The 14,127-nt window shown below is 42.6% G+C and overlaps 1 protein-coding gene across 4 annotated transcripts in view; it reads left to right on the plus strand.

The window, feature by feature from the left end:
* PARP4 (poly(ADP-ribose) polymerase family member 4) overlaps positions 1 to 14,127 on the plus strand; it is a 136,894-nt gene that overhangs the window by 55,433 nt on the left and 67,334 nt on the right. For 3 of the 4 annotated variants that reach the window (XM_090273714.1, XM_090273716.1, XM_090273713.1), the window contains exons 13-15: positions 2,970 to 3,153; positions 3,338 to 3,494; positions 4,983 to 5,107. In XM_090273714.1, the coding sequence (XP_090129840.1) occupies positions 2,970 to 3,153; positions 3,338 to 3,494; positions 4,983 to 5,107 (466 nt within the window). Of the gene's footprint in view, positions 1 to 2,969; positions 3,154 to 3,337; positions 3,495 to 4,982; positions 5,108 to 13,759; positions 13,892 to 14,127 lie in introns of all 4 variants that reach the window. The other variant, XM_090273717.1, reaches the window with a different exon arrangement.

Consider the following 14,127-nt stretch of genomic DNA (forward strand, 5'->3'; position numbering starts at 1 on the left):
AGTTATGATCATTCACAAAACTTTGCACAGGCTCTGTATGCTCTTTCTGCACCATTCCATGGTCAAAACTCCTCCCACCTCCTTGGGGCCTTGGAAGAACCAAAGCCATTTGCATAACTAAGACACTAGCTACTAGCCATAGTCATGCAAAGGCATCTTAAAAGCTGTTCCCTTTTCCCCAAGCACTAACCCACAGGCTCTAGGGATTTTTGGAGACCCCTACTCTGTAACAGTTTCTCCCTGTATGTCACTGGTGCCCTTTCAGCTGCTGCCCAGGTGCTGGAGCCCAGAGGGAGTGGTCTGCATAAGTCCTAACTCTGTTGTATGCCTTTTTAGAAGAGACGCCTGAGAATTCTGCAGTTTCTTATGCCGCCCCAAACCCCACTGTTTTTTACAGACCGAAGTTATGAGGACTTACATTCCTGGCACTGGAACCCTGGGCTGTGTGGTTGGCTGTGGGGCTGGTATCCCACCCTACAAGGAATCCCTCCCAATTTTTATCCACCACACGTGGATGTGGGCCACCCGTTCCCCATCTCTGCAAGGCTCCATAGCTCCACCCCTCTTACTCAATCTGAATGAATGTTTCTTCCCCAATTCCTTGATTGTTGGACTTCCATACAGCTCAATTTTCTGATAATTCTGGGTGGTAGTTGTTTTGTAGTTTAGTCCAGTTTTTGCTGTGGTTGTGTGAGGAGGCAAACCGTGTTCACCTACACCTTCATCCTGAGCAGAAGTCCTTCAAATTTTTAAATAAATGAATAATGAGTTTTCCAGCCAAGACGGAAGTCTAGACTGACATGCTTCATCTCCTTCCACAACTAAGAAAGAATACAACTACCGCAAAACCAGAAATAACCAGAAGTTCCAGAAAATAAAGCTACATGGAAGTCCAACGTATGAAGTTATAAAGAAGTGATGCTTGTGCATACGGGTACAAGGGGTGAACCCAGGGCAGAGAGGTCAAACTGTGCTGTCGACGACAGTGGCAGGACGGTGGTAAGCATAGACACCCATATTTAAGGGGAGGCAACAAACGCCTGGGGAGCACCCCCAGCTCCAGACCAGACCCGTCAGCTCACGATTCCAGTGCTGGGGAAGGCATATCCCCATTGCGTCAGCCTGTGAAGGCTGGAGGGTGTGGGGATGGAGGAGGAGGCTCCCACTCTCTCAGCAGAGAATGAACAGCAGGAATCCATCTTGAAGCCCTGCCCCCACACAAAACGCCACAGCATGGTGAGAAGAGTTGCCCGGGAATGGCGAGTGCACAGGGCTCTGCCCCCTGTAGTGTAGAAGGTGTGACAGCCCCGCCCAGAAAGCAAAGGTAAACACAAAACTGTCAGGTTGGCACAGATCATGACAGAGATCCCAGTGACACAGCTGACCAGCCAGTAAATATCTAATCTAACAGCTCAGCAGATAGGAAATCTTTCTGAGGCACAGTTCAGAGCTTTGGTAATGCAAATGCTTACAGACCTAACAGCAGATCTTAAACAAGACAGGGAAGGAATGAAGGCTAGCCCTGCTGAATGAATGAAAACACATATGAAACTAGTGGTGAGGGAAAGAAAACCAGGGATCAAATCAACAAATCAGAACACAGGGAAGGAACAAACAGTCAACCAGTGCAGAAAGAGGAAATGAAAAGTGAGGAAAATGAGGAGAGGCACAGAAACCTATGGGAAAGTTATAAGCAGGTCAACATCCAAGTCATAGGGTTGCCAGAAGGTGAAGAAGAAGAACTAGAAGTTGAATAATTATGTGAAAAAGTAATGAAGCAGAACTTCCCTAACTTGGGGAAGGAAATAGACTTACAGGTCCAGGAAGCACAGAGAGTTCAAAAAAAATTGGACCCAGGGAGAACCACACCAAGACACAAAATAATCAAAATGTCAAAAATTAAGGATAAAGAGAGAATCTTAAGGACAGGAAGAGAGAAGAGAATTACGTACAACGTGGTCCCAATAAGACTATCAGCTGATTTCTCAAAAGAAACTCTACAGGCAAGAAGGGATTGACAAGAAATATTCAAAGTAATGCAAATCAAAAACCTACAACCATGATTACTCTATCCAGTGAAGCTGTCATTCAGAATAGAAGGGCAGAGAAAATGCTTCCAGGACAAAGTAAAACTGAAGAAGTTCATCAGATACAAACTGCTGTTATATGAAATGTTAAAGGGACTTGTTTAGGAGAAAAAGGATCAAAACTATGGACATTGAAATGAAAACTGTATCACAACAACCAACAACAGAAGCTAGGGAACTGAAACAAAGGCAAACTAAGTAGGCAACTAGAGTGGGAAAAGAATTATAGGTATGGAGAACATATTGGAGGGAGGTCTGTGGGGAGGGGGAAGGGGGATAGGGAGGGACATGGTACAGGAATTAAGAAGCATAGTAGGAGGGAGTGGAGTAGATAGGAAGATGTTGAGAAGAACTATATGCACAATCAATGGGCATGGACTATGTGGGTTGGCAACTGGAGGGAAGGGGGTCACTGGGTGGAGGGGACAAAGGGAAAAGAAATTGGGACAACTGTAACAGCATAATCAATATATCATATTAAAAAATAAATGGATAATGAAATTCTAAATGAATCTTCAGCGATATTTCAGTAACAGTAAAATCTGGAACATTCTACAAGCAAAGTCTTTTTAAAAATATCTCATATATAGGCCTGGCTTATGTGGCTCAATGGATTGAGTGCCAGCCTGCGAACCAAAAAGTCATCGGTTCAATTCCCAGTCAGAGCACATGCCTGGCTTGCACACCAGGTCCCCAGTTGGGGGCACATGAGAGGCAACTGCACACTGATGTTTCTCTCCCTCGCTTTCTCCCTTCCTTCCCCTCTCTGAAATAAATAAGTAAATAAATAGAATCTTTAAAATATATCTCATATACATAATAAAATGTTATTGCCATGTTACTACAAACTATAAATTTGTACTTACCTCCTTTCACATGCAGTACAAGTATTAAGTACTCTCACCCAGGAGAGACAGACGGCACGAGACTCTTGGTTGTCTGTGATGTTGCCCTTGGAAAGTGCATGGACCTACACAAGAAAGACGTTTTCTTAACAGAAGCACCGCCCGGTTATGACAGTGTCCATGGGCTTCCTAAAACAGCCACTGTCACTACAGACTTCGAGGTATTTGTATCAAGAAACAGAGAGGCTGCTGTTTTTACTACATATGCTTAAGTTTAAGTAATTATTGTATATCCAGTGTCTGAATTCAATATTTTCACATTCAATAATTAGCAAACATGAAACTCTGCTCTCATGAGAACATGTGTCAATAAAGATTTTTTTCATCTATTTTTGTTTGCTCTAGGATGATGAATTTGTTGTATATAAAACCAATCAAGTTAAAATGAAATATATTATTAAATTTTGCATACCGGGAGATGAAATAAAGGACTTTCGTCCTTGTAATAATACTGAATTAGAGGAACACACACCTGAGGTTTCAAATTTTTCAAAGGTTGAAGGTAAGACTATTTCCTTTTAAATTCTTACTCGAGGATATGCTTATTAATTTTAGAGAAAGAGGAAGTGGGTGAGAGAGAAAGAGAGGGAGAGAAATCTCAATGTGAGAGAGAAATGTCGATCTCTTGCCTCCTATAGATGCCACAACTGGGGATTGAACCCGAAACCTGGATATTTGCCCTGCCTGGGAATCAAACCTACAAATTTTAGTCTGTGGGATAAAGCTCTAAACAACTGAGCCACCCAGCCAGGGAGACAATTTTCTTGAATGCTATTTCACATGGTATTTATAGAACTCAATATTATATTTTCAATGGAATTTATATTCATATTTGGTATTTATACTTATGACCTCAGATGTAAATATTTTATTTCCTTTTTTATTCTGTGAAAATAAAAACCAGAATGTTTGAGAGAGTTTAAGTGATCCCAAAATTACATGCTATTTCACTAATACACCAAAGTTGAGCTCATCCACTCAGGATAGCCATGAAAACCCGCTGAAACACTGAAGATGTCAATGTGCAAAAAGTGTAGTGTGGCTGGTAGGATAGACAGAATGCACAACTTTAGATTCAGGAACCTTGGGTTTGAGTGTCACTTACTAGGTCCCGCGATCTGCGACAAATCATATAACATCTCCAGGTGTCAGCTTCTCTCTAAGGGAAATGAGACCAATATCCACATCAAAGCGCTGCTGCAAGGATTGCATGCCCCAAAATTGTAATATGCAGCTTCTTTTATATTAGTCATACAAATAAATGAGGGATGATAGCTTCTTAGGAAATCATAAGCCCAAACAACTGTAATGTTTAACAGCATTGTAAAAACACACAAACATTTTTAACTGTGATCAAAGCATTTTTTATGAGAAATGTGTGACTTCATGTATGTTCAAGAAGAATACTCACATTTTTTATCTGGGGGGTCATATTTATACCTCTAACCATATCTGTATTTTTGTACTATCTAATATAGTACGTGAACATTTTTTCAATATGCAGTCTTAGGAGTTTAATTTAGTCTTCCTTGGATCAAAAGTCTAGGGAAGCTTATATTTCTCCAACACGTTTTTGTAGCACAATAAATAATAGTGAATGGCCAGTTCAAAATTATAAACCAGGGAGTGCAAATATCTAGAAACAGCCTAAGCAACTCTTATTCAGATGTTCTTAAGACCTTTGTGTAGTTGTGTGTATGCTTAAACGTATGCCTTTCAGCTGGTAGTATGACTCTGGGTTTTCAGGATGACCTCTCAACGTTTATAGATTTAAAAGGCAAAGTGTCTGTTGTCAATGCTGCCCCCATTCTTTTCATGTGGAGTCACTGACTCTTCAGAATTGGCTACTGAAAATTATAAAATGCTATTTTTCCATTTCTCCTAAACTATCATGTATGAAGGGGAAGAGAAGAATTAAAGATTAAGATATCAAAAACAGAGAATTCAAGGGATGGTTTCAAAAGCTAACATTAATATTTTTAATGTATAGATTACCAGTTACCAGACACCGAACCTTTTAGCAGCATCAATGCTGGCCTCCAGGACACCTGTGGGAACTCACTGCCTCTTGAAGACCTGCACATCAAGGGGAAAATAATAGACTTTGTAGCCCAGGTGAGCTCATTATGGTTTTACGGTACTTAAACCAAATGGATATCAATCATAAAGCAGTGTTGGATTACAGTAGCATGGACTCAAGAAAACATGTACACTTCTAAACTTCGTTTACTCAGTGAGCCCCTACTACAGGTAGGGGACTGTTCTAGGCTCTGGGCATATGACAATGAACGGTATGAAAACTGTGCCTTCACAGAGCATACATTGCATTGGGGAACCAGGTAAAAAACATGACTAATAAATAAAATACATGCCATTACTTCCAGTCAAGATGGAGGTGTTGGTAGACACGCTTTGCATCCTTGCACAACCATAAGAAGGATCACAACTAACCGCAGAAAAAAAACACCCAGAACTTCCAGAAAATCAAACTTTATGGAAGTCTGACAACCAAAGATTTAAAGAAACTATATTAATCCAGATGGGTAGGAGGGGCAGAGATGAGGAGCCAGGGTGAGAGGATGTGGTGTGGTGGTGATGAGGCGGTGGCAGCTGGCGAAACAAATGGTCTCACTTTTTGTGGTGGATGAAAAATTAGGAGGGATACCTTGGGAGTGAGCAATTCCAGCCCCAGGCTAGACGTGCAGCCCAGAGTTCCAACACCGGGAAAATAAAGCCTCATAAATTCTGGTTGTAAAAACCAGCAGGGGTTGGGATGGTGGAGGAAACTCAGGAGAGTTTCTCTGATTTCTCAGGAGAGTTCAATTAAAGGGTCTGCATGGTTCTAGAACATATGCAAACCCACGTACTCTGGGAACCACCAACAGGGCAACAGGCAGAAGGGCAGCAGTCGTATACAGTAAGGGGGTGAAATGACTAGAAACAGGGCAAGCACCAAGCAAACCTCCAGCAGCTAGGCAGGAGCGTTGCCCCTCTCCAACCTCTCCCCCACATACCCAGAAAGTGGTGAAGCAGGTTGCCCCACCTTGGAAAATACCTAAGGCATTGCACCATATAATTTAACAGATGCACTAAGACAGGGAGTCAAAGCAGCTCTACCTAATACACAAAAGCAAACACAGGGAGGCAGCCAAATTGAGGAGACAAAAAAAATATGCCCCAAATGAAAGAACAGAACAAAACGCTAGAAAAAGAAAACGAAACGGAGATAGCCAACCTATCAGATGCAGAGTTCAAAACACTGGTGATAAGGATGCTCAGAGAACTCACTGAGTGGGGCAAAAACATAAGGGCAGAAATGAAGACTACACTAAGTGAAATAAAGAAAAATCCACAGGGAACCAACAGTGAAGGGAAGGAAGCGAGGATTCAAATCAACTATTTGGAACATAAGGAAGAAATAAACATTCTACCAAACATAATAGAAAAAACAAATTTTTTTAAAAAGGGAGGAGATTCTGGCCAGGATGGAGGCATAGACAGACATGCTGTGTCTCCCTCCACAACTAAGAAGGACTACAACTACCTCAAAACTAGAAACAACCAGAAGTTCCAGAAAATCAAACTGCATGGAAGTCCAGCAAACAAAGATATAAAGAAGAAATACTCATCCAGACAGGTAGAAGGGGTGGAGCCTGGGTGGAGAGGATGCAGTATGGTGGCAGCAGCAGCGGTGGCAGTGGAAGGTTGGCAGAAAGTGCAGTCACACATTTTAAAGTCAGGAAGGACACCTGGGGAACATTCCCAGCTCCTCACCAGACCTCGCAGCTCACAGTCCCAGCACAGGGGAAAATCAAGCCTCATTGCTTCTGACTACAGACCAGTGGGGGTTGGGGCAGAGGCAGAAACTGCCAGTCCCTAGCAGAGTCCGCTTGTTTAAAGGGCCCCCATGGTCGTAGAATGTCCAAGGAGTCACCCACTCTGAGAACAACGGCCAAGGCAGCAGCTAGAGTAGCGCCAGTCCAGTGCAGAAGTGGGAGAAGTGCCTGAAAAAGGGGCGAATGCTGGGCAGGTGGCATTGCTCCCTCTCAGACCCCTCCCCACACACACAGCGCCACAACGTGCTGAAACAGGTCTCCCTGTAGTGACAAATCCCTAAGGCTCTGCCCCTTACAACGTAACAGGAGTGACAGTTCTACCTGGTATGCAGAGGCAAACAAACACAGGAACCTGTCAGAATGAGGAGACAGAGAAGTATGGCCCAAAAGGGGGAACGGATCAAGGTTCCAGTGGGAGAAGTAAATGACAGGGAGATAGCCAACATAACAGATGAGGAGATAGACAACAGATGCAGAATTTAAAACACTGGTGATAAAGATGCTCACAGGCTTGACAGATATGCTTGAGTATGGCAAACGCATAAGAGAAGAAGCAAAGGCTATGCTAAGTGAAAGGAAGGAAAATCCACACAAAACCAATGGTGAAGGGAAGAAAACCAGGGTTCAAATCAATGATTTCGAACATAAGGAAGAAAAAAACAGTCAGTCAGTGCAGAATGAGGAAGCAAGAATTGAAAACAAATGAGGAAAACTTCCCAAATTTGTGACGGAGGTGGACATACAGATCCAGGAAGCATGGAGGGTCGCAGGCGAGCTGGACCCAGAGGGGACCACACCAGGATGCATCATGATTGAGATGCCAAAGGTGAAAGATAAAGAGAGAGTCTTGGGGGCAGCAAGAGAGAGGTGGAGAGTTGCCTACAGGTGGGTGCCTATAGGACTACCAGCTGATTTCTCAGAGGACACTTTGTAGGCAGGAAGGGACTGACAAGCAGTATTCAATGTGATGAAAGGCAACCTGCAACCAGGACTACTCTATCTAGCAAGACTATCATTTGGAATGGAAGAGCAGACGAAGTGCTTTCCAGACAAGGTAAAGCTACAGGAGTTCATCATCACCAAGCCATTATTATATGAAATGTCAAGAATAATATAGGAAAGGGTGAAGTCAAAGAATTTATATGCATGACCCATGGACATGAACTGAGGGGGGGTGGGATTGCTGGAGGGAAAAGGGGTACTGGGCAGAGGGGTGCAAAAGGGGAAAAATTGGAACTACTATAACAACATAATCAATAAAAATACTTAAAATTTTTATAAACACTAAACAAAATTTTAAAAATAGAAGTAAAAACAAAAGGGAGGAATAAGAAGACTCTGGGACATCTTCAAAAGTGTCAACATCCAAATCGTAAGGATGCCAGAAGGAGAAGAGGAAGAGCAAGAGCAAGAAATTGAAAACTTAAAAGTTCCTATCACCATCCGGCCAAGATGGAGTCCTAGACTGACACACTTCATTTCCCTCCACAATTAAGAAAGAATACAACTACCACAAAACCAGAAATAACCAGAAGTTCCAGAAAATAAAGCTTCATGGAAGTCCAATGTCTGAAGTTATAGAGAAGTGGTGCTTGTGCAGGTGGGTATGAGGGGCGAAGCGGGGGCGGAGAGGTTAAGCTGTGCTGGCAGCGGCAGCTGGGGCGATGGTAGTGGGACGGCGGTAAACACAGAGACCCATATTTAAGGGGTGGCGAGAAACCCCTGCAGAGCACCCCCGGCTGCAGACCAGACCCATCATCTCACAATTCCAGTGCTGGGGAAGGCAGATCCCCATTGCCTCGGACTGTGAGGGCCAGAGGGCATAGGGACAGAGGAAGAGGCTGCCAGTCTCTCAGCGGAGAGTGAACAGCAGGAATCCATCTAGTACCCCAACCCCCACACAAAGCACCACAGTGTGGTGAAAAGGGTAGCCTGGGAGTATCGAGTCTACAGGGCTCCACCCGCTATATTGTAGGAGGTGTGACAGCCCCACGCAGGAAACAACGGTAAACACAAAACTGTCATGTTGACACAGATCATGATAGGGATCCCAGTGATGCAGCTGACTAGCCAACAAATATCTAATCTAACAAAGCAGCAGATAGGAAATCTTTCTGAGGCACAGTTCAGAGCTTTGGTTATGCAAATGCTTATAGACCTAACAGCAGATCTTAAGACAGGGAAGGAATGAAGGCTAGTCCTGCTGAAATGAACAAAAATACATACGAAACTAGTGGTGAGGGAAAGAAAACCAGGGATCAAATCAACAAATCAGAACATAGGGAAGGAACAAACAGTCAACCAGTGCAGAAAGAGGAAATGAAAAGTGAAGAAAATGAGGAGAGGCTCAGAAACCTATGGGACAGCTATAAGCAGTCCAACATCCAAATCATAGGGCTGCCAGAAGGTGAAGAAGAAGAACTAGAAGTTGAATAATTATGTAAAAAAATAATGAAGCAGAACTTCCCTAACTTGGGGAAGGAAATAGACTTACAGGTCCAGGAAGCACAGAGAGTTCCAAAAAAACGGGACCCAGGGTGAGCCACACCAAGACACATTATAATCAAAATGTCAAAAATTAAGGATAAAGAGAGACTCTTAAAAGCAGCAAGAGAGAAGAAGAGAATTACATACAAAGGGGTCCCAATAAGACTGTCAGCTGATTTCTCAAAAGAAACCCTGCAAGCAAGAAGGGACTGGCAAGAAATATTCAAAGTAATGCAAAGCAAAAACCTACAACCACGATTACTCTATGCAGCGATGCTGTCATTCAGAATAGAAGAGCAGATAAAGTGCTTCCAGGACAAAGTAAAACTGAAGGGAATCATCAGATCCAAACCACTGTTATATGAAATGTTAAAGGAACTTGTTTGGGAGAAAGAAGATCAAAACTATGAACATTGAAATGAAAACTGTATCACAACAACCAACAACAGAAGCTAGGGAATTGAAACAAAGGCAAACTCAGTAGGCAACTAGAGTGGGAAAAGAAGTATAGGTATAGGGAACATTCTGGGGAGAGGTCAGCTGGGAAGGGGAAGGGGGGAAAGGGAGGGTGATGGTACAGGAATTAAGAAGCATAGTAGGAGTGAGAGGAGTAGTTAGGAAGATCTTGAGAAAAACTATATGCACAACCAATGGGTATGGATGAAGGGGGGCGACAACTGGAGGAAGGGGGGTCACTGGGTGGAGGGGAACAAAGGGAAAAGAAATTGGGACAACTGTAACAGCATAATCAATCAAGCATATTAACAAATAAAAAATTTTTAAAGAAATTGAAAACTTATTTGAAAAAATAGTGAAAGCCTAGTTCCGTAATTTGGTGAAGGAAATAGACATACAAGTTGAGGAAGCACAGAGAATCCCAAACAAATTGAACCCAAAGAGAACCACACCAAGATACATCATAATTAAAATACCAAAGGTTAAAGGTAAAGAGAGAATCTTAAAAGCAGCAGGAGAAAGGCAGAGTGTTGCCTATAAAGGAGTTCTCATAAGACTGTCAGCTGATTTCTCAAAAGAAACTCTGCAGGCAAGAAGGGGCTGGCAAGAAATATTCAAAGTGATGAAAAGCAAGGACCTGCAACCAGGATTACTTTATCCAGCAAAGCTATCATTTGGAATGGAAGGACAAATAAAGTGCTTCCCAGACCAGCTAAAGCTAAAGCAGCTCATCATCACCAAGCTATTATATGAAATGTTAAAGGGACTTATTTAAGAAAAAAAGATAAAAACTATGAACATTGAAGTGACAACAAAGTCACAGCTATAACAAATGAATCTAAAAATCAAAAACAAAAACAAATAAGCAAACAACCAGATCAGGAGCAGAATCATAGGTATGAAGATCATGTGGAGGGTTATCAGTGCAGAGGGCGAATGGGGAAAATGGGGGAAAAGGTACAGGGATTAAGAAACATAATTGGTAGGTATGAAATAGACAGGAAAGTTAAGAATAATATAGGAAAGGGATAAGCCAAGGAACTTACATTCATGACCCATGGACATGAAATAAGGGGCATGGATCGGGGGTGGTTTGCTGGAGGGAAGTGGGGTACTTGGCAGAGGGTAACAAAGGGGAAAGTTTGGGACAGCTGTAATAGCATAATCAATAAAATATACTTTTAAAAATACATGCCATGTTAAATGGTGGTGTGTTGTAAAGGCAAAAATCAAAGCAGGAAGGGACGCGAGTTGGAAGGGTGTCAACTTAGAAGTGGGATGTTCAAGGAAGGCCTCACTTAGAAGGTGACCCCCAAGCACAGATGTGTAGGAAGTAGGGGACTAAGCCATGTGGACAGAGGAAGAAGCACAGAGGTCCCAAGGTGGGAGTGAGCCTGATGTCGTCAAGGGACACCAAGGAATTCACTGTGGCTGGAGCACAATGAGAAGGGGAAGCATAGTATGAGACTGGGTCAGAGAGGTGGGTTGCAGGAGGGAACTCATGTCAGGACACGGGACATACTATCCTTAACTCCAAGTAAAATGGAAACCTTTCCAAGATATTTGGCAGAGGAATGATATGATTAGGATCACACTAGCCACCATATTGACATCAGACTGAAGAGCACCAGTTAGGGACAGCTTTGATCAAGTTCTCTATAAAACAGACTCTAGATGTGGACTGTGACACAGATATACCAGAGTCCTCAGTCTCAGGGAGCTCTGAGGCAGGCCTTTCAGAGATGTTCTGAAATAAGGCAAGGGGGTCAGGCCTTGTACCCCAAGGAGTCCTGGGGGCAGGGTCATAACCCTGAGCGGTTCATCTTTGGCAGAGAACATTGAGGAGGGACACAGCAGTGACACTCCCTGCAGCCTTGGTCCTGAAGGGGACAGCTGGGGGCACACCACATCAAATGTAGGTGACTATTAAGTAATTCAATCAAGGGTGATGGTGACTTGGACAAAAATGTTAGCAGGGGGTGGGGGCGGTTAGGAGGTGTTTGGATCCAACAAAAGATTGAAGGTAGAACTAGTAAGATTTGCTGACAGATATGGAACGTAAGAGAAAGGCAGTAGTCGAAGATGACATTACATGCACGTAGGTTGGCCAGATGTGGTGGTGGAGCTCCAAAAGTGCTCAGTTTTCTAAAACTATTTTCTAAGAGTTGACCTCACCATTGCCTTCTAGCACTAACAGTTACATCGAACAACTCTAAAGACCTCTTAGGAAAATAAGAACACCTGAGTCTAGTGTTGTGCTATTGCTGTCCCTTCAAAAGGAAATCCAGTTAAATTTAGTGATTGCCTTAACTTGGGAAAATGGGGTGGGGGATGGGGGGCAAGAGCATGCTGCCCGCATGTATACTAGTTTGCTTCTGTCTGACCTCTACACCTGGCCCCACTCTGATCCACGTTAGCTGAGGATACTGTTGCTCAGACATGAGACGAGATGATAAAGCACAAATTTGAACTGATTCGGAAGTCCAGGTTATAATTTTTCCTAAGGTGTAAACAACTGGTCATCATTTAAACTTTGGTGCAAGTGTTTTACATTTTAACAGGAGTCAAAGCTTTACATGGAAAGACTGAATTCTGAGGTATAACTTTGAACAGTCATAATTGTTTGAAAGAGATTGGGTGGGAAAGAGTAAAAAGATATCCTGAGTGAATCTGAGATGGCAGCAACCCCATTCCGTTGCACACCCCCCCCAACCTCACCCAGTCTCTTCCCTAAGGTAGAACCCTGTCATCAGCCTGAATTTCTTCTCGAGTCTAGGGTCTTACCACTGTTCTGTAATGCAGCCTGGAATGGACTGTAGAAAGCAAAGGATTTGGAGTTTGGAAAGCTTAGTTGTGAATCCTTGCTCTTTTCTAGCACTGTGACCTTAGGGTAGTTATTTAACTACTCAGTGCCTCTGTTTCCTCATGTATAAAATGGAAATAATACTATCTGCCAGTCAGTGTTGTGACTATAATATATAAGAACCCAGGGCATTTTTTTTCATATACAGTAGATGCAAAACAAATAATGACTATGTTACAAAGAGAGGGGCATGTATTCCCTGTATTACTTTGGATTAGACAACTTGTACCATCTGATATTTCAAACCTCATAAGGCTTTTTCTTGGGAAATTTGCCCAGAAATTTATTCATGATTTAGCAGTAGCTTTTGCACCAGCTTTTGATGAGACAGCTGGCCTGTAGGTTGACCTTGAGTCTCCAGGCAGAAGCCTAGCAGCAGAGATCTTGTATATTCAATGATTCACACATTTGTCTTCTTGAAATGAGTTCAAAATTTTTAGTTTCATTATATAATGTTTTTGCCTGATGGAGGAAAATCAAGGTGTCAAAAATTTGTATGGTATAGCTCTGACTGGGTTGCTCAGTGGGTTGGGCCTTACTCCGCTGACCCAAAAATCTCAGGTTGATTCCCAGTCAGGGCACATGCCTGGGGTGCAGGCCAGGTCCTTGGTTGGGGGCGCACAAGAGACAACTGACCCATGTTTCCCTCACACATGGAGGTTTCTCTCCCTTTCTTTCTCCCTCTCTTCCCCTCTCTAAAAATAAATAAAATCTTTAAAAATTTTTTGTACAATATATTAGTTCTAAGTCTTAGTAAAAATACTTTCTTTTAATCCTCACCCAAGGACATGCTTATTGATTTTATTTATTTATTTATTTATTTATTTATTTTTAGAGAGAGAGTAGCAGGGAGGGAGAGAAACTGATCTGTTGCCTCTTGTAAGTGCCCTGAGCGGGAACCAAACCCACAACCTAAGCGTGTGCCCTGACCGGGAATCGAACCCCCAAACTTTTGGTTTATAGGATGACACTCCAACCAACTGAGCTGTATCATTGATACTTTTATCAATGTTATCTAAAATTACTTACTTTTCTGAGTGCCAGTCATACAAAGAAAATATGCAGTTTTTCTGCAAATAGCTGTTATATGGTTTCATCAAATTTATGGATTTTTTTCTTCTTCAGGTCACTATTTTTCAGACGTACACAAATCAGAGTAATGTACCCATTGAGGCAAAGTATATTTTTCCTTTGGATGATAAGGCAGCTGTGTGTGGTTTTGAAGCGTTCATCAATGGGAAGCACGTAGTGGGAGAGGTAAGGGGAGAAAATGCATTGTAACTGCTCTCTGATTCTAAAGTCAGTTTCTCATTTACCCAAATCTTCATTATTTCAGTCCCTACTGTGTGTGGTTGAGTAGCAGCCTTATCCTAAAACAGAAGTATTCTTTGAGGAACTAACCACTTAATCATTTAGCCTCACTCACCCATCCTCCCTGATTACCTGGTTTCTGTTTTTACCTGTCCACTCTTCATTGATCAGTGCCTTGCAAA

Source organism: Furipterus horrens, unplaced genomic scaffold (genome assembly GCF_987537825.1).
Source record: "Furipterus horrens unplaced genomic scaffold, mFurHor1.1.pri manual_scaffold_4, whole genome shotgun sequence".
NCBI lineage: Eukaryota > Metazoa > Chordata > Mammalia > Chiroptera > Furipteridae > Furipterus > Furipterus horrens.